Consider the following 25430-nt stretch of genomic DNA (forward strand, 5'->3'; position numbering starts at 1 on the left):
AACTTTACAGTGCACTTTATTTTGACTATAACTACGGATCAATCACTTTAATCATATTTTTAGCTAACTTAAAACAGTTAAATTAAATCAGGTTAGGGAACTTCCTATTCTTCTTAAACGGAATCGCTATATCTACAAATTATTTTATACTTTTTAGTTCTTTTTGTAATAAAAGCGTGTTTTTAGTTTTTTTAACTATAATATTATTTTCATATATATTGAAGTTTTTCCCATCCACCTTGGTTAAAACCACCTGCCACAAGCCGCCACTGTAGTTTTGATATCAGTTTTTATACGCGATTCTTAATTTTTTTATGTTTAAAAGATTTAAGTTATGTAAAAAATTATTTCTGTCAAGATTTTGATGTTTTAAAGATTGGATGTTTTTAGAATTTAAATGATGTAAGGAAGTATATATATATATATATATGTATATATATTAGAGGGCACCCCTGCCAATTGGGCAACTTTCCGAAGAAGCCCAAGAGTCAATGAATACGGATATTAAAAAATATCGGCTGCTTGTATCCTCGGACCCTGTCATTTCAAGTTTACGTTTAAACCCACCAAAAGAAAATCATAAACTGTCGTCAGATGCCATTAAATTATTATCAACTGTTGTAAATGCGGATGCGGAATTGCCATCAGAAAATACAGGTATAAGCTTGGATACTTCAGTTCACTGCGAGTCTGACGGTGTTAAAATTGTTATCTTAAAAATATATTCCTGTACCAACAAATATGTATGTCCTGTTTACTGATTTATTCAAAATCCCGCAGTTCCCGTGTAAATTTGAACATCAAGATTTTTAGAAACAAACATTAAGACCTCGTTAGTGTTTGTCCGAGCTTGATGTTGGCGCACAAAGGGGAGGGACCAACAGTTTTATGCCGAATCCGAACGGGGATCTTATTTTTACAAGAAGCTGTTCTTCGTGGCTGAATACACTCGGGGGTTTGCCATTGCCTGTCAAAGGGCGACCACTATTAAAAAAAAACTTGTTTGTTTCTTATTTTTTGATGTTGGTCGGAAACTGGGCTTGAACCCAGGCCCTGCGGAATGATAGCGTGTATTGCTAGCCGCTACATCACATTATATAACAACAAAGCAGAAAACATGACCTTTTATACTTAACTACCTTACACATATGTTAGTGTTTGGCCGAGCTTCTCCTCCGACTTGTGGCGTGCGCCTTGATGTTGTCACACAAAGCGGAGGGACCTACAGTTTTACGCCGACTCCGAACGGCGATTGTATTTTTATCAGAAGCTATTTTTCATGGCAGAAATACACTCGGAGGTTTGCAATTGCCTGCCGAGGGGCGACCGCTGTTAAGGAAAACATTTTTCTATTTTTTTTTTTGTGATGTTGCTTTGACCAGGGCTTGAACCCAGGTTCTGATGAGTGAAAGCGCGCAGTGCTTACCACTACACCACAGCGGCCGACACTTAACTACCTTAGTTTTGCTAAAAATCTGATTATTTTAAACGTAGACAGCAGCCATTATGGATCCTCCATTTTGAATTTCGAAATTATGTGGTGAAATTTAAAACGAGCAACCAAAATAAAGACGAATACACAATTACAATTGTACTACGCTTCGACTTTTGACCAGCTTTTTCGAAAAATTGGCCACTATACGCGGCTGTCAATAATTACACTTGATTACAGAAAAATGTTCTATGGATGCCACTATACAATTCCCATGTAGAATTCCTCGGCTATTCCGAAAATTGAATTATTTTTTTTCTATGGATAACTTTTCGAGATATTTGCAATTTGCCGCTACCCAGCTTTAAAAAATAGGGGTTTCACTTAATCACGGATGTATATCTTACGAACCAATTGAATAATGGTAACGCGAGATACGGGTAATGAAATCAAATGAAATTTTCCATAAACTGTATATATATCTCTTTTCGATAGCCCTGATAGTTTCTGAGAAATTAATTAATCATTTCTGACACCTCTTGTTTTCGATGCAAGTATCCGTGGCGTATGAGTAACACTCTTTTCTGCTGCTATTTCATACAAAAAATCCTTGCGCATTTTCATTTGACCAATCATTATTTTGTTATTTATATATCGATTTTATTCATTGGTAACTTAGTTTTTTTCTAAAGGAACAGGCTTTAACACAAGTGCAAATTTTTTATGTACACAGAAACGGTTATGTTTTTACTTTTTTCCCTGTCAAAATTAAAATTTTTTGCATTTTTCCATAAAAAAAAAAAATTTGGAATGATTAATTAATTTCTCAGAAACTATCGGGGCTATCGAAAATTAATCTATATACGGTTTATGGAGAATTTTATTTTCTATCATTTGCCGTACCACGTATTACGATTATTTAATTGAATCGTAAGACATACCTGATTAATTGGAACCACTCTGTTTTTTCAGATGAATAGCGGTAAATTGCAAATATCTCGAAAACGTATCCATACAAAAAAAATTAACTTGATTTTCTGAATCTGCGAGCGATTTTACATACAAATTCGGTAGTGGCGTCTCGAGAACAAAATGAAAATTAAAATTTGTGATCAACTGCTATCTAACCTTGTATTATTGAATCATGGGTTGAAGTCAAACCTAAGTGATTTTGATTTTGGTTTCTTCGGTGATCTTTTGCCCGCCGCTCATATGTGTATGTTTGTACGTGCAATAAGCTACACTGCAAAAACGCGACTACTCTATGCACTCATGGAAAGAGTATTTACCCCTAAAGGTCAAGGAGTACCCAAAATTAACCAAAATCCATATGAAGAATGTGGTCCAATCGACATTGTGATGTACTAGAGCAGGACCATATACTACAGCTCTGCATTACATCAGAGTAGCACACAACTTATTCAAGGGATAACTCCATGGAGTATCTTCCTCTCGTCAACACAGCCTGACAAATTCCGTGTAGGAATAACGATCGTTTAACTCGATCAATAAGCTGGTTTAGAGACACGAGTTGTGCCGGTACTGCATTACAGAGGAACAGGTAGAAAAATCAGAAGAAAAGCAGCGGTATCAAAACAAAAGCACAATCTTTCTCCACAGGTGGTAACAATAGATCGCAGGACACCCTCTATAGCAGAGGTTCCCAAACTTTTTTTTCTCGTAGACCCCTCTCAAAAATTTACCGGTTTCGGTGGACCTTCTGCTGATAAATTTCTAAACATTCCCAAAGCTCGTAAAAAATGAAATGTGGAGATTAGATCGGAGGAGTGCAATAAGGCCCTCGGAAATAACGCCCATGGGCTTTATTTCCCAAAAAAAAGAGAAATAAAGCCCATGGGCGTTATATCCATTTCGAAGAAGAAATAGCGCCCACCAATAAAAGGCAATAAAGCCCGTGGGCTTTATTTCCTTTGCGAAAGAGCAATAATAGCCGCGGGCTTTATTTCCCAAAGAAAAGGAAATAATGTCCGCTTGATTTATTTCATAAAAAGGAAATAAAGCCCGTGAGTTTTATTTTATCTGGCTTTATTTTTCTGAACCATTCCAATTATGTATATGTATATGCATACATTTGCATAAAATGACACGTATTTTAAACGAATTGGTCTCATTTTTGCATACAGTGTAGTTCTGCGTTAAGTTCCCTTCTGCAGTGTACGCATAAAATCGAACGGTATTTTGGCCAATAACTGAAAAGCGAATTATTGTAAATTAAAGGTAAATTGTTACTGTTTTTTTAGCCTTCAATGCGATGCAATGCAATGGAAAATTTATTTGTTTATATACTTACATTATTTAAATGCTCTATATGATTGCACAATGAGGAGTTGGCGACTGAAAATTTTCGCAAACAATCAAAATGAGTAAAGGGCAGAATAACATAAATCATCCGTGGTCGAGTGGTTTGTGTGATATCAAGGCACACACCGCAGGCCAATCGGAGGAGAAACTCGTCCAATCATTTTAAACTTTGCACAGATTGCTTTGCAGAGCACAGTAGGCGTACTAATCTAAATGGCAATACAAGCATTTTGTGTCCAATTTTCCGTCAAATTATTCGACAATCGACGAAAGTATTTATTTAACTTTTTACTTTTTCATGTTCCTTTTTTTGTTGAAAATTTCAACTATTTAATTTTTATACGCATGTACATATATACATACATATGTATTAAATATATGCATTGAAATTTCTTAATTTCAGTTTGTTCGTATAATAAAGGAAAACAAATATTTAGTTCAATATTATTATATTAGTTAGTTTTTATTTGGAACAGGGGGTTTTGGATCTACATATTCTAAAATGGAGACTAGAGCCACAAAAAAAAATTAAATAACGAAGTCCGCGGGCTTAATTTCTTTTTCGAAAAGGCAATAACGCTCGCGGGTTTTATTAATTTTTTTTTTAGAAAATAAAGCCCATGAGCGTTATTTCTGCGGGCCTTATTGCACTCCACCGATTAGATGTATGTAAATTTGCATCGCTCGTGAATTCAAAAAATAAACTCGCAGTGGCCAAAATAAAACTAAAAGATTTTTTTATTTCTATTTATTAAAATAATGTGATTACACACTTGCAGGTTTTAAAAAATAAAGCTAGAAAATCCATCATAATTCTCTCTCGTTCAGAGGAGTTACATATTTTTAAAAGCACTTCGAGCCATGGCGTCGTTTACATTATCTTCACCATAAACTCATCAAATGTTCGTCTCACTCATGACTTTGTACGTGGATTTAGTGTTGATGGCATCATTTTTACTTTTATCGCTCCGAGTTTTAGAGTGAGGCGAAAAATATTTATCACAAGCATTTTTTAAACACAAAACTTAACACAACAAAACGGCTAAGCGTTTTACGCCAAACTTTTAATTCAGAAACTGACAATAGAGAAAAGAATGGGTCTAGAAAAATCGATGACAAACAACCAAGCAGGCAAAAAGCACAAAAAGTGTTCCACCGTCTCATCATCTTTAAGGCAGGATGGGCAAATGGAGTTATCATTTACGCCTATCACAGTCAGGTGTTTGTGAAACGTGAAGTGACCATTCAGCAGTCCAACAAATGTGGTATGCTCAGCGAGACCAAAAAACTAGATAGCCCTTCTGAGATTGAAGGCAACATGAGTTTTGCCCACCTGCATCCCCTAGATGCCTCCCAGTCATTGCTGAACGACGTATTCACCCAGTTTCTGATGGTTGCTTCGATGGCTGAAAGTGGGTGTGCTAAAACTGGTTGTGGAGCGAGGAATGCCTGGTCTGAGCCAATTCTGGCCAAATGGCCAGCTGTCTCATTACCAGGTACTCCTGAGTGACCTGGCGCCCATAGTAAAACAAGCTCGTTCTGTTCACCACCGTAATTTAGTCGAGACTTGCATTGATGAACTAGTTTCGAAGTAGTTGGAGGGCAGGCCAGTGTCACTGCAGACACGTAAACTCCTCCCTCTCTACGTATATTCCACCACGTAGTTCATGGCTTTGAGGATTGCAATTACCTCAGCCTGCGAGAGCGAAACAAATTCCCCAACAGAAAAGTGAAGCTTATCTCCATTAATTTCGAAATTGACCCCATATAATGAGCCAGAGTCAGTTTTGGAGCCATCAATGAAGACAATATGTGAGACCGGTCTCAGTGATTTAATTAAACCATACAAGTTAGCCTCAGGGAACTCAACATTATAAAATCTCTTCAACAAAGGTAATAGTGGCATACTATCCTGTAGCATTGAAAAAAAAACAAGTGCTTAAATCTCTGCCGCCAGCAATTTCCGCCGCGCCCCACTCAGTGTTATACAAACATCCGGTTCATATAGTTTGCAGGTGGCCTTTCCCATGTATGAAAATACAAAGTAACGGTAAGTGCATACACCACTCAAAAAAATTAAAGTTAAATAAGAGGCTATCAAGCAAACATTTTAGTTCTTTACTATAGAAACCAGATACATTTTCGTGGACCCCCACTTACAACTCATGGGCCCCCATATTTTTTTCACGCCATCGTAGACCCCCGTCGAGTCTCCCGTGGACCCCTGTGAGTCCCGCGGGATCACTTTGGGAATCAATGCTCTATAGCATTAGTACCTACCTGATGAAATGGTAATAACGATTTACAAGTCTCAAGGAGGTCATTTTGTGAGATCTTATAGCAACTTATCTCAACAGCTTATAATGAGTGACATAGATTAGAGGGTTACATCTCGTTTCAAAAAAAAATAAAAAAATTGAAAATTGTATCATTGTATCATTGTCGACGAGCAACATTATCCACAATTGAGTTGCAAACTAAACTTCAAAGGCTGCATCTTGCATCGACTTGAAACCAGTGTTGCCGTTTTAGCCCTTTGGTGGCTAGATTTAGCTACCACATACTTTTTTGGCCACATAAATTTAAAATTGCCCCGTAGTCCTTTTTTAGCCCTTTGGAGAATTTGTTTATACTTGGCATGAAAAAGTTGTATATGCATAATTTGATCTAATTTTTTTCATTTATGTAAGAGATGAATTTTTAAACTAAGAAAGACTGATATATATACATATATGTATTGCATATTCCTTACGTTTTTATACATACCTACTTGAAAAGTGGTAGGGCTGTTAACTTATCTATTAACGATTTAACTATAGTTTAAAAAAATAATATAAAAAAAAACTTTTTAATATACAACGCTTTTATAAATGGACTAAAAAGTAGAAAATAATATTTCTCAGTCCCATAGAATTTGTTTTGATAACTTTTGATTTTGAAATTTTAGCAAAAGTCATTATAAACAATCTATGAAATTGAAAATGAAAAGCGTGGGGCGCATGTAATACACTTGAATTGATATGAAAAGTAATATATGTATGTATGTATGTGGGTATATGAATAACGACCGCTTAAAATCGATTTCAAAGTTCTACTTTCGCTGTAGAAATTTTAGGTCTACGTTATGTAGTTTGACTATTGTCAATTAAATCGAATGCTTTGTATTGCATGCGCTCCACGTTTTTCATTTTCAATTTCATAGATTGTTTATAATGACTTTTGCTAAAATTTCAAAATCAAAAGTTATCAAAACAAATTCTATGGGACTGAGAAATATTATTTTCTACTTTTTAGTCCATTTATAAAAGCGTTGTATATTAAAAAGTTTTTTTTATATTATTTATTTTCTACTTTTTAGTCCTGTCTGAATAAAATTTTGCAATAGATATTAAAATAATTCAACGATATTAATAGAAAGGTGCACACACATGCATTTACATATGTATGTACATACAAACGAGCACCAATTAATTTTAAAGAAATGGCGTGTCGTCTATTTCCGCTGTAGCAAACGTAGTACATAGGGCGACATCTAGATGTCATCTACCTCGCCCTATTCACTACAGATGTCGCCCTATGCACTATGCTTTTTATAGGAACTTTTCAAAGCATAGCTTTATGGTGTCGGACACACAACATTGAAAGTTTCTGGATCCACAACATTGAAAGTTTCTGGACACACAACATTGCAAGTTGATAAAAGCGTTGTAATAGATAAGTTTACGGCCCTTAATATGCTGAATTTGTTAAATGGTCCATCAAGTCGATTGACCGTGTATGTTCTTGTGGTGTGATTGTACCAGCTGCTGGTGCGACTTCAAATACTATTTGAAAATTTTTTGATTGTACCACCATGCTGGTGTCGTGAGTGGTGAAATTAGCTCATTTTTTTATGTAAAAAGCATTTTGGAGGAAATTTCTTTAACTATATGAGTCAAAGCCGTGTTTGTGGAAGATTAGGTTCACGATATTGCAGTTTTGAATTAAAAAAAATAAATGGTAGAAAAATTATGAAATTTCGGCTCTAATCATTTCGATCTTTACTCGACCTCATTTGTAAAGAAATAAATATTGTATCAGCATGCTGGTAAGTTATGTGCTTCGAGCCTGATGGTATAACCACTTGATGGAGCTATCAAGCTGGTGTCGTGTATTTCCCCTTTTATTCCAAACGGTTTTTGGTTGGATAACATATTTGCTGTTTTTCCATAGTTCATTGTTTTTATTCCACTATTTATTGAAAATGTTTGCGTGTATACTTATATATGTATATGTATGTAAGTAAAAAAATTTAGCTACCATTTTTAGCCACAACGACTTTTTTTAGCCCTTTTTTTAAGGAATTTGGCTACCTCTTAAACTTATTCGCGGCCACACTGCTTGAAACAATTGAAAAAGGATTACATATATGATTTTGGCATCATCGTCGAATTTTCTAATTCTTTCGGAGAAGTGGTTGGATAATGAGAACACTTTAGAGTTGTAATCTACCATAACACACATGCTGCAGCCCGCATTGTTACTCCACAAATAAAACTCAATGCACAGCAACTGGAATCAATGTCTGTTCAAATGTCTAAGGTGGGAGAAATATGTTCTTGTGAAAGCAGATTAGACCACGGGAGAATAGTTATATTTGTGGCAATTTATATTTCTCCCAATCAACCAGAAAATAAAATTATTGGATTCATCTACGAAATTTAATAAAATAAACACCAGAAGTATCGTCGATCCTTAAAAAAAACTACAATAAAATTCCGACCATTTTAATGTGAATGCGTTGGCATCAAATTAAATTTAAAAATGTCCGGCAGTCGCACCGAATCGACAACACGATCAAAAACTATCATTGATACCGTATTTCAAAGATATATTGATCACATCTCAACTAAAGCGTTTATTTCACATTTAGTTACCATAAGCCAATCGCCTCTTTTGTAGAAATTTGAACATGAGTCTAAATAGTAATAAAATGAGAAATTACAGAATTGAAAACGGAAAATTATAAGAACTTATCAGCTTCGTACCAATATTACAACAAACAGTCTCATTCTGCACTGCACACATATGTTTTTTTTTTTTCAATTGCAATTTATAAAATGAGGCATTGATTTTTTGAAATTTCTTTCCGAACGGTCTTGCGCATTATATTTCATAAGAAATTCGTGTTTCATATAAACAATAAGTGCAAAAATCCATCAGCAAACAAAATTATTGCTTGCTTTTTATGAGACTAACATTTCTTGGGCTATAAACTGCATACACAACAACTAATTTTTAAGCAAAAAACAAAACTGACTTCAATTCTCATATAAAAATTTAAGATTATCGGTAATTTCTTCATGCTCCAATGATCGGATTTAAACCAAATTAGTATGGGACCGCCTGTGGGGTAACACCTTTCCTTTAAAAATAATTATACAAATCGGTTAACGTGGTCCAAAGTTATGCGGTAACGTACTTAAAAAATAAAATAATAAGAAGAATTTTTAATAATAATAATAATAATAATTTTAATATAATATTCTCATTTTTGTGAAGTCGGCTAAAAATGTTCTTCAAATTCAAAGCTTCGATATTTTGGGAATTTTTTGAAGTTCCTATTAGGAGTGAAAATTTGATTGGTATGGCTTTACTTAAAGCGTGAAAAATATTTATATAAAGCAATAATACGAAAATTTTAATTTGAAAAACATCGTGGATGTTGAAAAAAATAAACATGTGAAAACTTGAATGAGTCACTGTTAGGGATGTCAAAATATGAGGAAAATTGTGATCCCGGGATTTCGGGATATTTATTCAGTAATAAAAAAATAGATCCCGGGATTCACATTAAGGCATAACTTTTATTTATATGAGAAAAATTCAATATCTGAAAGCATTTAAACATACCATAAAATAAAGCTATTTAAAATTTACGATAAACTGATTGTAAAACTAACTTATTTATTAAATCAGACAAATCTAAAAGTAATACTTTTTTAAATTGTATTTAAAAAACTATGTGATTGAGGAACGCGCACATCACAAATAACGATGTACATAAATACCAGGTACATTTAAGAGAAATGATTAATAAAAAAATTTACCAAAAATATACAAAAACAAATTCTCTAAACATGTTTACTTTGCTCCATACAGAAATGGCGATTTTGTTTGCGATTAACTTGAAATTTTGAGGGTGAACGAGCCAAATGGACCTCAGATTCGAATTCACCGGGTCGAAATACATGCCGGTAGGTGGGTCGGTCTGGTTAGAAGCACATACCCCTTTTTTGTGCCGTTGTTGTTATTATTGCAATTAAAACGTGTACGTAAGAGCATCGAAGTATTTAAAGCGAAACTTTCTAATCTTGACCTGAACTTGTTACATACGAAACCCGCTTATGAAAGACATCTTTCGGCCTCAACACTTTTAGGTAGTCATAAGCCATTTGAAGTTAATGACTCCTATCTCCTCCACTACAAAATATTTGAACTTCCTTTACCAGCTTTCTCCATTGAGTAGATTGATTTAAGAAATTATGTAACTTTTTTTCTAAAACTCTCTGTTTCGTTTACATTAGCGACGCTTCCCTGTAGGGAAAACACGAACTAGTGAACCAAATTTCTAGTTCGCCAAAAACGAACCAGTCCGATAGTAACTAGTCCCGCTCTCCCTTTTTTTAAGAAAAGACAAATTAATTTTTTTTATGCAATCCAGCACAGCTACCTTAATACAGTCAGTCAATAAAGTTTAGGTACAACGAATTTTTTACAATACGGGCAACTATTTTTTAAATATTTTTTTCGTTTTCGGTAATTTTTTATAAAAACTATGGTCAATTCTACAACAAAATCCCAAAAAATCAGAGTTCCAAACCTTGAACAAAATTTCATTAAAATAATTCACTTTCTATTTACGCTCTTTACAAAAAGTTGAGTTTACAGTTTTTTAGCCCTTTCAATTATAGTATAATGAAGTGCAAGTATGAGGAAGTTAGGACTTACCAAACAATAAAAAAAAAATTGCTAACTGTCAATGGTAAGTCCTAGCTACCTCAAACTTGCACTTTGTTATACTAAAATTGAATGGGCTAAAAAACTGCGTACTTAACTTTTTTCTAAAGAGTATAAATTGCAATATTTGGATGGAAATTTGCGGAGTTTTCTTTAATTTTACATAATTTTTAGAACTCCGATTTTTGTGGTTTTTGGTGTATAGCTAACCATATTTTTATAAAAAATTAGGGAAAAATAAATTTAAAAAATAGTTGCCGGTATTGTAAAAGCTTCGCTGTACTTAAACTTTATTGACTGACTGTATATCTTATTTAAGTACGGCAAAAACTCTCGAAGCACTTCATATACATATAAGCTTAAAAAGAACTGAATTTACTTAAAAATCAATATGCTTAAATTTAGACAAGTAAGATAAAGTGAACTAATATTTTTACTTTTAAGCAGAACGCACTTTTGTTTTTTACTTACTACTTAAGTTTAATACTACTACTACTACTACTAATGTGGTTTATAAGTTTTAAATAAATGCGTTTAAACATTTGTGATGGTATTGTCCTTCCTTCAACCGATCGTATTTAATATAAAAGGGAAATGTTTCAACAAGCCTGATTAGAAATATATATCTAAGGAGGTTGGGAACTACATATAAAAAATGGATGCAGATCGAACTAGATCTCATCAGTCGAATTAGGAACTGGTTTGGAACTAAAGAAAAGGGGATGCAGAACGAACTAGATCTCATCTGTCGAATTTGGAACTGGTTCGGAACTATAGAAAAAGGGATGCAAAACGAACTAGATCTTATCTGTCGAATTTAGAACTGGTTCGGAACTAGAGCCAAAGGGATGCAACGGGGGACAATTGACACTTCCTAGGACATCGCAATGTTAAATTCGCCAGTCGCGAGCATGCAAAAGAGAATTAACGCGTACTAGTCATGGTTCCAGACGCACTAGAACCGAACCAGTTCCGCACTATTTCATTTCCCTACAGGGTTTGAGTACATTCATTTAAATATTCTTCAAAAAAGGCTCAGGCTGCAATTTAAAAGTACAGTTTCGAGCTTTTTATTAATTGCAGTCAAGACGGCATATTACAAAAATCGTAAACAAGTTCTTACTCTCAATTCGATATTTCGAATATTTCGGGATCCCGGGATTATTCATTTATTTTATTTAACCCTGCTTATAAACTGTATGATTTTAGCAGGCTTTGCAATAGTTACATTTCAGTTTACATGTTTGAGAGTTACATAATTATTCGGAAATGTATTAAAAGTGGAAGTACTTAACAAAGCATTAAAAAAAAATAGTTTCAATAGTTTACACAATTTATTCATTTAATATGTTGGCTCTGAATCGCAAACAGTTAACAACATAAAGGTACACATCATGACTGTAAACAGGTAGTAGTCCCTAAAAGAATAATAGATTGGGCACTTGAAGAGCAAATGCTCTAGGCTTTCCATTTTATCTGAATTGCACTGCGTACATAAAACATTTGGATATATTTTATAAACCAGGCCTTTGATACAAAACCTTATGTTGTACTTCGTCGACAGGCGAACTTGAGCAATCATTTTACTCATGTAGAAGTTTTTCCTAAAGAGAAGATATGGGGCCACACTTTCGTCGAATGATTGGAACAGCTTAGTAAAATTTTAAAAGAGGCAGTGATCGTCGCTCTAAAGCTTTCCAGGCATGAGAGCTCAGCGTCTCCCATATATGAGATAAACCAATTTTGTTTAGGAAATGGTTGAATTGTATTACCTAGTTGTATTCAGGTTGCGCATTTGTGTTTAAATGATAATAGACCAGTCTAAGGAAGTAGAGAGATTATATATTTCCAACCCATTTTGAATAATTTATAATCGAGTTTCAGAGTACCTGTCTCTAATCTAAGTTGTGCATTAGGCATACTCTTTGGTTAAGCAAGAATTTTCTTGTAAAATGGCGACTGAACAATCTCCAGTTGATACGTGTATCTCAATCCCCAGGTTGCGGAAACAACGCTATTAAAGAGTTTGACCCTCCCATCCCAAGGGTCAGCCTTACATCGATGCAGTGTTTGCAAAGCTGTTTCCACTTTTTATCGCAGCGTCGGAAGCCGCTTTCCCCAGCGTGGAGCATAAAAAGGTAACACCAAAATATTTGTATGTTTTGACAATGTCGATTTTTTGATGTCCACCCTTCCTAAAGTGTACAATTTTGGTCTTATTAGTGTTCACTTTTAAAAAATTCTTTGTGCAGTAATTATCTAAAGCCTTTTGTATTTTACGTAGTCTTACTGGAGAGTTGGCGAGTGCGACCGCATCATACACAAATAATAGAAGGAGTAAGTCAGTTTTTCCGTCGATATTTATTCCCTCTATACTTTCATTTTGCAGCTCATCTTCAAAATCTGAGATAAACAGCAAAAACAAAAGAGGGCTAAAGATTTCCCCTTGTAAAACTCCCTCCATTACAGCAATGCTTTGTGAAGTAATATCTTCTTGTCTTATCACAAACGATGCACGCTCGTTAAGAGATTTTACCAAGTGTGTAAAGCTGACACTCACGCCTTTTGCATATAGTTTCTGCCACAGTAGATCATAATTAATTGCGTCGAACGCTCGGCGAAAATCGATAAATAAGGCGAAAAAAGAAGATTTATTTTGCCTCATATGAATCTGTAAGGCTGACTGCAGAACGAAAGTATTGTCAATGCAGCTTCATTTGTTTTGAGATTCTGGGATTACATAGTTTTCGTCAGCCCAATTAGTTAATTGCTGCGCAAGAATCTGTGTAAAAATTTTTGAAATTGTAGTACTCAGTGCGATAACTCTGTGGTTCAACGGATTTGGATCTCCGCTCTTATAAGACAGTACTAAGAGCGATTGTGATCAAGACTCCATACGATAGGATAATATTAAATAATGAGTGCAAATAGTATATGCCTTCATCAGGGAGACATTTATAAAATTCTCCCCCAACCATGTCCCGAACTGGAGCTTTGTTATTTTGCAGGCTTTGATTGCAAATTTGATTTCTGAGAGCGACATCTCGACGTCTAGTGTTTCATCAAACGTTCCAAAAAAGATAGATCTCGTAGTATACGCCGTGGGTAAATTTCGCAATAAAATTGTTCCCATTCAACTAGCGGAATAGGGTTTGTAATTGGATGCTTTTTGTTGCATTCTCAGATGACACTCTAAAACTCTTTTGTATTTTTTACATTGTTTTTGACAGTTATATCGTATGAGTTTTTTTTTAGCTACTTAGCAACTTTTTATACTCTATTTTTAAGTTTATATATGTAATTCGATTTATGCTCATTACTAAACGATGAATTTTTGCACAGCCTGAGTGCCTTTCTCAGCTCACGTTTATTGCTAAGCAACTCTTGATCAAGCCAGACATTTTTGAAGTGGCTTGATGATTTCCCTGATGTGTTTTTTAACATATTTATTTTTTGAGCTGACCTTTTTATTGATTCTGTCAGGTTTGAATATTGGGTTTAAACTGAAGCATTAATAATGTCGCATTGAGAAAGACAATCCTCCCCACTCTGAAATGTAATAAATTGTGGTGCTATGTAGCGTCCCATTTCAATATTAGTTATTTGTATTTTCTCTTAGACTATGTTCAAACAGGCACCTAATTGGCAATTAACAACCGTTTCACCAATTTAAGCTTTAATTACCCAATTTATCATACAAAAATTGAAATTATTAAAATTATTAATTAATAATTAATTGGCAATTAATTTGTGTCAGATTCTCTATGCAACCCTGCTAGGTATGTTTAATTTTTAATTGGAGGTATGTTTATTGAACAAAGAGGAATCAGCTGTTTGTTTCTGTCCTTATTTTACAGCTGATATTCCATCAAGGATGGAAAATCACTACATGNGGCACGCGTTTGCTGGTAAAATCACTGAAAACTTTCATAATAGAGTGCACAATACTCACAGGATGTGGTACCGGAGAAGATGTATTGATTCCCCGAATCCCTATGATACCATCGGATTTACCATTCCAATTTAAACGTTTACAATTTTCGGTAAAGACATCTTTTGCAATGACCATTAATAAATCGCAGGGTCAAACCTTCAACGTTGCAGGCTTAGATTTGAGCGTTGACTGTTTTTCACATGGCCAACTGTATGTCGCTCTTTCAAGAGTAACCTCAAGAGAAAACATGTTTGTATTGTCTAATGACAAGAAAGCTGTGAACGTTGTATATAAAGACATTCTGTAATATATTAATTGTTGTTGTAAAAATAAAATAAATATGTAAAAATGCAAAAAGTAAATATGTTAAAATGTAGGGTATGAATTTAGATATTCAAAGATAGCAGGAAATCTTCATGGTATAAAGAAAGGGGAATTGTTTTACTCCAAATGTAACGCGTGCGGGCCACGGGCAGTAATGAATAAATCAAAACTACGGGATCGATTTTAATCATTTTTTCAGTGAGTGACATAGGCCTTATATTTTATTTCCGTGCGAAGCCGGGGCGGGTTGCTAGTTTAATTATAAAATTGTACCTAATGTACGGAAAGATTTATATAAAAGTAGATAGATGTACCTAAAAAGTAAATATGTATTTCTATATAAAGAAAATAGGAGGATAACAATTCCCGTCGATACCACATCAACTTCTGAACTCACATTAAACAAATTTTGGCTATGAAAAGAATCTCTTCGTGCAGCGCGAGACAAAACTAAGTTGTAGGAAAGGTGAATCACTTTTCTCCCAGTTCTGTCGTTTAAAAATAAATATTTTCCATCTATCTGGCGAAATCAACTACAGTTGCGTTACTTTGACCACGTTTTTGTATCCTTTGTATGCCCCTTCACAAAGGAGGGAAGGTATTGGACCAGTTGCCCGCAACAGAAAATGCACTGAAATGTCAATAAAAATAAGAACTGATTTCCTGAGAAGTTATTTGGCTACGTTCCAAATGTACCTAAAATTGTGTTTTTGTACCGAATGCACTTTCAAACTAAATAAAGGTACGATTGTACCAAGTTTTCCATCACTGTAGGTAATCCAGCAGCTGATTTCGTATCGCTAATTGCGCAATTTAAAGCTTAATTTCTTCAGCAAATTGGCCTGTTTGAACATAGTCCTAATTCCTCCAGATTTATTTTTTGCATCACTAGGGAAATCGTCTGAGGTTACTACGTCAAATAACACTTCGACCCTTTTGATGTGAGGAATAGCCTCTACTTTTGCCCATATCAAATCTATAGCACTTTCTCCATTGCTGTTGGAAAAGGTAAAGTTTCCTGGTATGTCGCCCGGTATGCGCCCATTTAATAGAACAAGCCCATTTCTTGACATAAATTTATATACATTTTTGCCCCGAATATTAATTATTTTGTCAGAAGATATTCGTATGGTCTCTAAAATTGAGTTTGGCCCTAGAAGGAGATCGCAGCTACTTTCGCTACCAACTCGAGCGTTAAAATCACCACCAATTATGATGAGGACATTACCGTAACTATGGGAAATTTCATCTAAAACAATTCTAAAAGGTCCAGCGCTGTCTCAATGTCATAGGTCGGTGTAACATAGACAGAGCCAATTATCAATTTTTAGTAACTTAAGACTATATAATTGAAAATCCATAAGGGGGATATATCTATTGCAAATGACTTAAAACAATTGTTTACTTTATGTCGGCTACTAATTGCTTTTTGTCTGTCTTCTATATAAATGGCTAAACCAGCCAGTTTTTTAATATTTTTGAAAACCGCTTCGATTGTGACGACTGAATCGAATTCAGCTAAGACGACCATTTTACAATTTTTATCAGAAATTTTCTTTGTTGACTTGACTGCGATGTTATTGGGCAAACCAAGAAGATCTTTAGAAACTCGTTTTATTTAATGCAAGCAAATCCCGGGCTTTTATGGGCCTCAAAAACACCTGGATCCTGGGATTGGCATCCCTATTCACTGTATACGGAATTTATGGAATTTTCATAAGGGGTACTGAAAAAGGCATACAAATCGTCGCCAAATGCAATACCACGTATACGATAGTCCGAAAATTTCAAACAAGTGCAAATAAACTTATTTTCTTCTAAACTTTTGAATGGTTTTCTAACTGAACTTAATAAATATAAGCTCTACTAAAATTATTGACCATTAAATTTCCGAAAATATTTTTGTTTTTTTGTTCTCAGCCACCTCGTTCATGGCATTGCATTTGGCAGATACGAGATATTGCGCGCCAAGCATGTACATATCGTCGTTTAAAGTGCAAAACCGCGTATCAGCAAAATGCAAAACCACGTATGTGAATTGTAGAAATTATTTTCTAGAGCGTAAAAACACTGATATTTCAAAATGGTTCTCTTTTTTATAAAGCAATCCCATTTCTGGCCAGTATATTTCAGGACGAATGGATAAGGATTGAGCCAAGGGCTTGTGTGAGAAAATCCAATTTTTGGCAGCCAATGTCAGTTACACGGTTTTGCAGAATGACGATACGCGGTTTTATAATTTAAACGACGATATGTAAGTACCCAGTGGCAAAAGTAGTAATGAATTCCATGCGTGATAAATAATCGAATGTATTTCTTATGAGTCTTATGTACATCCAATTGCTGTTTAATATGTAATCAAAAAGTCCCAAAAGTGCATATTAAATCACATTCATTTCTGTATACTAGGTAATGCAAAATTGAATGCCCCACTGTTCTTAGGACATCGCCCTGGGGAAAAAATGCATTTTCGAATGTGAAAAGGGTTGTTTTACTGATAATTTTTTCAATTACTATACATTACATTTTCCCATTGGGTATATGTGTGATTCAAAATATCTAACCTAAAGTTATGGCCTTAAAAAGACCTATTAACTGAGAAGAAAATTCTTCCATTTGGAAAAATTTTTACATGTAAAAAAATGTGCTATCATCAAAACTTGTATAACTATTGAACCTTTTGAGATAATACTTTTTTCTGGGAATTTTCTTGTAGGGAATTAAATTCTCTAAAGAGAGTTCCGTTGTTACAGAAAAGTTATCAACAAAAGAATATGTTCTAGGTAAAATTTTAAATATGTTTTGTCAAGTCATTATTCATGGACAAGATCTATAGAATACGATAAGCTTATTGTTTTCATCAAAATAATGCATTCTCCATATCGCCTATAGCTTAGATATTAGAAACTGGAGGGTAACATCTTAAGAAAGGAAACCACTTATGAAAAATGCTAAGCAAAGAATCCAGAGTTTCGAGAGAAAACAGGTTAACTTATAGATTATCAAAAACTTTTCTAGAAACACTGGCCTTAACGGGGCGGGAGAAAATTAAATGACTGATATGATTTATTCATCGATTAATTTACCTGTAAAAAACTCCACTGCCTTGTGTTGGACGCATCCCGCCTCCATTAGCACTCCAAGTTTGACCATCATCGTTATTTTCAGTCTCTTTTGCTCTAAGTATCTTGTGTAAACTATCATTGATTCCGCTTTCAGTGTTCATTCCCAACCAATTAGAACTGCCATTTTCATTTACATTCTTTGAACAACGCTGCTGCCACTTTTCGATTTCTTTCAATCGCTCGGCATGACGAAGTGGATCGTGGCGCGATGGAAATTCGAAAGCGCAACAGTGAAAGGAGTGTGTCAGGAAAGCTCTCTGTAAATTCTATATGTAGACATGTGAATGGAAGTCAATTAAAGTTATCTCGAAAAATAGTAGCAAAGCCACTTATTCACCTTAAAATTGTAAATGGATGGAATTGTTTTAAGTGTGTGTACGCTCTCAATACGCAATTCCTCAATGTCCTGCAATCCCACCGGAGGTAATCTTTCCAATGATGTGCTCGAAAGGTCTCTGTGTGGGAGAAAATTTAAAGATAATGCATTCATGTATATCATAGCTGCGAACGGTTATAACTGGTGTGGGTAACAGCAGTCATAATTATAATAAACAATTGATACATCAAATGAAAGGTATTATATTTTCTTTGATTCATAACTTATGGAAAACAGTGATTTTGTTTCGGCAAATGTTAAAGCTGTTTTTGATAGAATTTTTGTGCTGATTACGAATCCGGTTTTGAGAAAAACGAGGTCAAAGTGTCAAAAAATCGCGGTTTTTGCAATATTTTAGAATTTTGACCTCGTTTTTCTCATAATCTTGAGCTGATGGAAACTTTATACTCACGGATTCGTAATCAGCACAGAAAAGTTAATCAAAATCAGCTTTCACATTTTCCAAAACAAAGTTTTTTTTCCATTTTTGTTCCCTTGTGTATTTAATTCTGCATTTACATACATTACACGTTTCGAAAAATGGAAAGATTTTCGATTTAGATTTTAAAAATTATATAGGAAAACTGCTAGGAATTGGTTTACTTATTTTACAGCAAACACAGTCTCTAACGTTAGAGAAATTTGGATTTCTACATTAGATAACTAGGGTAATTCTCTAATCGTTCTCGAAACAACGCAAATTCAAATACATGTAAATAAGCAATATTCCAAATGAACGATTCATAACTATTTTGAATTATTATTTTATTGCTAATACATTTAATACAAATTTTACAAACAAAGCGTTTTATTTGATAAAGCCAAAACAGCAGTTTGAAATTCACATTCGAATCCCATTAGAGCTCAACATTAGAATTCGATTAGAGGCTTAATATTTTCTCGAGTCGAGAACTGTGCCCCATTTTTGTTGAGATCGCAATGATTATCGATAGATTTTCGAGTCGTTCTCTAACGTGTGAGATTGAAGAATGTTGCTAGTTTTCCAATCATTCTCTAATCGACAACCTACCTCAATGTATGGTGGGTTTCCTTAAACCAACATATTTACAAAAACTATAAGACATAAATGAAAAAAACCATATATAAATATAAAAGTTATTGGCGTGAGAATAAAAATATTCAGATTTGAATTGACAAAATTTTAATCAAGTTGAACAATTGACCAACACATAATCCATTTTTGTGATATCATTATTCGGTTTCCCAGCTAACAAATTATTTAGACTTATAAATGGGACAAAATAACGAAAAATATACCATATAAATAACATCGCCTGAAAATTTCAAGAAGGATAACCGTAATCAGTGGCGTAGCCAGGGGGGGGGGGGGGGGGGGGGGNCCCCCTTCGCCATTGAACTAACATTTTTTACTTTTGAATTAATAACACGATACTATTGTATCCTGATTTAATTTTTTTTTATTTCAGGCGGATCACAAATTATCTTTTAATGCACATATAAAATTATCGGTTGATGGATTATGAATTTGAATATTGAGCCTATATTAGTCTTTTCAGACCTTTTGCGAAACACACTAGGCTTTCCAGGTGATAAAACTGGTTTCGAGGTATGTGTACACATTGGTTCTGGTAGCAATATAATATCAGACCGAAATAATACCGTAATTTTCCCGGTTTGAGATTGATGCGCTAAAACTCTACTCCCTTCTCTCTCCCGTCCATAAAAATCCGAATTCACACGGTCTGAAAATACTAGGAGCAAGCTCATTAATTTAATCAGAGCACACAGAGGTGAAAAAATAGATAGCTACGAGACATTTTAACACGTTTTTTTATAAAAGTATGCCGATTACCTAATAAAAACAAGCATGTTCAAATTTCAAACTTTGTACAAATTTTGAGTATAATAAACTGCCAGTGTGAATTTGGCAAAAAATAGTGCCAAGTACGGCATTTATTGATGAATTTATGGTGTCAGTTTTGGTTACGCAAAAGGCGCAAAATTTATAAAATTGGATATATATTTTCTCTATGTTTTAGCGTTATAAAATTCTTAGGTCACGATTAAAAACTTTTTTTTTTACATAATAAACGCGGTCTTGTAGCATTTTTTGTAAACACAAAACTAAAAATCCCTTGATCGAAAACGGTGCCTTTNTTTTTTTTTACATAATAAACGCAGTCTTGTAGCATTTTTTGTAAACACAAAACTAAAAATCCCTTGATCGAAAACGGTGCCTTTTTTCGCGTAGCGACTGGAATCTCACCATTTTGCTTAGCTCCCCATGGTGTGTTAGTGCTGCCAAATTAGAGCACAAAATCACGGGATGCTCTGATTGGCTGGATGCTGAGTCTCGTATCATATAATCCAGTGCTGGAAAAGTAGTCACAATAGTGCCATTTTTGGCATTTTCATTCACAAGGGCCTTTTTGGCACAATTCATTCAGTTTTGGCACAATCATAAATTATAGAAATTTAGCCAGTATATAACAAACAATCATATATTACTCATAGATTCGAAAAGTTAAAATTAAATTCACTTATAAATTAAAATAAGGCCCATTATATAAAATTAATAAAAATTATTCGATGTAAAGAAGAATAAGTCAAAATGTCACACTACTATTAGTGGGATTCATGAAACGTCGCAAAGTTGTTGCAAATGTCGCATTTGTTGCAAAATTTGCCACCTTGCGACACAGCTGATTATTTTTGTATGGAAACTTTCTTGCGACAAAATTGCTACATTGCCATATTATTTGAGCTGACAATCATTGCAAAGTCAAAGTCGCGAGACACATGTTTTTTATTGCCTTCGAATGCTTCAAAAAAAAAGTATATCAGTTAAGCCTGCATCGAAATATAATTGTAAAAAATTTTCTTTATCTCTAACGCCACTTTGCCGTTTTATGAATCGCACTATTATTTCGTACATAAGTATGTATGTAGGTCCGAATAGCTATATTTCAGTGTTTTTTCCCTTCGTAATTGGAATATTGTGTTTTTTTTTTTAAGTTATTTTATGTCCTTTTTTTAAAGACAAGTACAGCTTGTATATTGTGTTATTTTACTATGATTTTACTCTAATAATTCAATGAAGTACATTAAAAATAATATTTATAAAAATACATATGTGGTTCTTAAAATGCCTATTTTTGCAGTCCATTACGCACATTTTGAAATTTTGGAATTCCATCCCTGATGTAGTCTATGTCTGTATCAGCTGTTAAAACTTGTCAAATTTTAATTGCAAAGTTTCGGTAAGTGCGTATGAGCATTGTTGCTCTCGAAAAAAGTTAAGTGCGTAAGAAGTTTAAAATAATTGTTAAAATGGATATTAGAAGTTATTTTAAACGTGAATACGAAAAAAAGTTTAATAATGGAAAGTGAAATATCGGAGATTTGTAATGAAGTGGAGCGTACAGTTTGTGGGAGTTGTGAAGCATCGACAAGCAGGAAAGAAAGCGGCAATAATATCAGTGTGTTTGTGGTAAAACGGCCTCATCTGTCGACTCAAGATAAAATAGATATTTTAGACAAATTGTGGTCGCCCGACCTGCGCATCGTGTTTCCCGTTTTGGAAAAACATGTCAAACGTGGATTAAAGTTTCAATATAATTGGCTTGCTTATTCAGGAGTGGATAAAGGTGCTTATTGCAAATTCTGTGTGGCATTTGCAAGGTCTGAAGGAGATCTTGGCATCAATTTCGGAAATTTCGTTGTATCAAAGTTTGATAATTGGAAAAAAGCGCATGAGGTAAGTAACTTGTTTACCATAAATGAAAAGCACTAAATTTCTGGTACTATTAGTCGTTAAGAGAACACGAGAAAAAGATATATCACGTAAATGCTGTAGTCGATGCCAATTCGTTCAAAATGCAAATGAGAAATACAGTGAATTCTCTTGTTAATAAAATAGATGTTAAGAGAAGAGAGCAGATCTTAGAGAATCGACGCAGAATAACTCCTATGATTGAGGCTATAATTTACTTAGGGCGGGCAGAGGTGTCTTTAAGAGGTCACCGTGACATTGGCGACATTAACGTGGCCTCCGATTTCGTTTCATGCAATAAAGGTGACTTTGGTGTTGAATTATAATTTCTTGCTCAAAAATAATAATAAAATAACCTTAAAAGTAGGGTAGTAGCAATTTTAGCTTTCAGAGCCTTAGGCGATGAAGCGCCGAGGAAAGTTTTAGATAATCCCACAGGAAATGATAAATATATTTCTAGCAGCATCCAAAATGAAATTATTCTATGTTGCGATGAAATTATTTTAAAAAAGGTTGTTAGTCGAGTCAACAAAGCTCAGTGCTTCTCAATTTTAGCAGATGAAACTACAGATATATCAACAGTTGAGCAGGTAATTCATATTATATGTTTTTACATAAGCTCACTCACTTATATCTGCGCAAAGGTGTACGCAGATATAAATGAGTGAGTGTATATTAAAGCTGAATTAGATAACTCTGATAATGTCCTTTTTGACTATTATATCATGATCATGAGACGGTTAAAAGGATAGTGTAGACAACTAGGAATGTGTTTAATATAAATAATGTTATTTGAATACTTTAGGTCTCGATCTGTCTCCGGTATGTTGATGAGACTCATGGAGGGGAAATAAGTTTGAGAGAAGACTTCCTTCGTTTTGTTGTGGCGAAATCGCTTCGTGGAAAAGATGTATCTTTGATAATTCTAAATACACTAAAAGAATGTAATATCGATTGTCAATATCTTTTTGGTCAAGATTATGATGGGGCAAAGAATATGTCAGGCCAGTTTAACGGCGTCCAAAAATACGTTCAAGAGGAGTATCCTTTTGCTTGCTATGTGCATTGCTCAGCACACGTACTTAATTTGGCCATATCCAAATCTAGTGTAATACCGCCAATAAGACATACTTTAGCCATCGTGGAAAAGTTGTACACATTTTTTAATACACCGAAGAGGAAATCAGTTATTTTAAGCTGCTTGGAAGCAGCAGATATAGCACCAAGCGTTAAAAGTCTTAAGATATTAAGCGTTACTAGGTGGACATCAAAATATAATGCGGTATCAGACTTCATTTCTCTAATGCCTTTTGTACATGCTGCGTTGGGTGACTTAGGCGAATGGAATGACGGATCATCAACTGATGCAATTATATTCCAACGAAGCTTGGACTTCGAATTCATTATAACCATTAATATAATAGGCGATATGTTCTCCTACATTCTGCCTTTGTGTAATAAACTCCGACAAATACAGATAGATGTAGCGCTTGTAGTGGATTTGGCAAATGACTTAGTGGCGCAGCTACGACGTATTCGTTCCCGCGAACATTACTTTGAAAAATTGTTCAGAACTTGTGAAAAATATGCAAACGACATGGATATTGAAATCAAAAAGAACCGATACAAATCTAGTCAAAATCTGCAAGCATGTAACTTAGCTGATTATTTCAAGATTTCTGTTTTTTATCCATTTATTGATCATATAATAATGGAAATAGATACTCGATTCACTCAACATAAAACGATCTTCAGAGGTTTCGCTTCGATTTTTTCAACAGACCAGAGTGAAGAAAATGACACAAATATATTTAAGCTTGCTGAGTTTTATGAACCACTTATTGAAAGCTCAAATATAGTAGCCGAAACTAATTTATGGAGAACGTTCTTAAAGCGGCAGAATCTTTCGCCAAAAACTGCACTTGATGCACTACAGAACTGCGATAAAACGTCATTCAATAACTTATACAAGTTGCTAAAAATTTGTGCCACTCTCCCCGTTTCCACTTCAACAGCATAACGCACCTTTTCAACTCTAAAGAGGTTAAAAACTTATCTACGTATCTCTACTGGACAGGTAATTAAAATATTCATATGTACATTGTGCTTTACAATTGAGAAGTCCACTTGCAAACAGCGTTATGTGATTTTATAAAAGTAGGCCATAAATTAAAAAAAACGTCTCCGACAACAAGTACCATCCGAACTTTTTTATTACCTGAAAATTTTGATAAACAAGAGCCTAGTAACATTAAAAAAAAATTCCAGTATCTTTTACATAGCTAGCTTTTTTAGCTTTTCGCGTTCTCTCCTTCAGGAAGATTGGTTTGCTTCTTTTTTGCGACCTCTTCCATTAGGCACCGAAACTACCACGTTTTCTTGAAGTTTTTTAAGTTCATACGAAGAGGAGACTTTTGAAAGTGTATAAATAAATATTATAGCGACTTTTGCAAGAGTAGTTAACATTTCAGAATATAGAAACATTTTTCATTCTGCTGTTAGTGGATATGAAACCAGAGAATGTTAATGTAATGAGAAGGAGAAAATATTAATGTTAAATTTTTTTAGTACTACTAAATTCTGAAAGGTTAGAGATCCGGGAGTTCACCAAAATAAATATTTGATGCGAGAGTTCACCAAACTAAATTTTTTACCACAGAAAGAGATGAAATTTTTCACCTTTTTGCTTTGCTCTTGCGATATACCGTTAGGCTAAAATGAAAATTGGCTATTTTTAGATTTTTATAAGAAAAGCGGAGAAATNAAGGGAAAATAAAAGCAAGTCAACTAACGTCCAAAGTTGTCAAAACGAAAAAATCTTGTAAGCGCGCGGTTGTCGTTTTATGAAAAGTGAATTTTGAGTCACACACTTTTCAATTAACACTTCATGTAAATATTAAAAAAAAATTAAATTAATTAAAAAAATATATGATTGTACATTTGTGGCAAAGATCAGAGTTTCTGACTGAAAACTCCTGGCATCAAGCCTTTTATTCATTCATTTAATCATTACTTAATTTTTTTTTGCTTAAAAATAATAATTAGTTATAGGTAATTATTATTAAAAATTTCGGGACTTATTCCTTTTATTAAAGTGTCGCTACCTCAGAAAATGATATTTTGAGTTTTTTGAATAATCATTACTCTTAAGTGAAAAAATAAAA

General features: G+C 34.1%; 1 protein-coding gene across 1 annotated transcript in view; it reads right to left on the reverse strand.

Annotated features, from left to right (window-relative positions):
• Lgr1 (Leucine-rich repeat-containing G protein-coupled receptor 1) overlaps window positions 1–25430 on the reverse strand; it is a 423583-nt gene that overhangs the window by 214165 nt on the left and 183988 nt on the right. The window contains exons 5-6 of the mRNA XM_017624060.1: window positions 18474–18591; window positions 18098–18402 (exon numbers count right to left, since the gene is read on the reverse strand). Of these exons, the coding sequence (XP_017479549.1) occupies window positions 18098–18402; window positions 18474–18591 (423 nt within the window). The remainder of the gene's footprint in view (window positions 1–18097; window positions 18403–18473; window positions 18592–25430) is intronic.

Source organism: Rhagoletis zephyria, unplaced genomic scaffold (assembly GCF_001687245.7).
Source record: "Rhagoletis zephyria isolate East Lansing unplaced genomic scaffold, Rhagoletis_zephyria_1.1 Rzeph_scaffold_00056, whole genome shotgun sequence".
Taxonomy (NCBI): Eukaryota; Metazoa; Arthropoda; class Insecta; order Diptera; family Tephritidae; genus Rhagoletis; species Rhagoletis zephyria.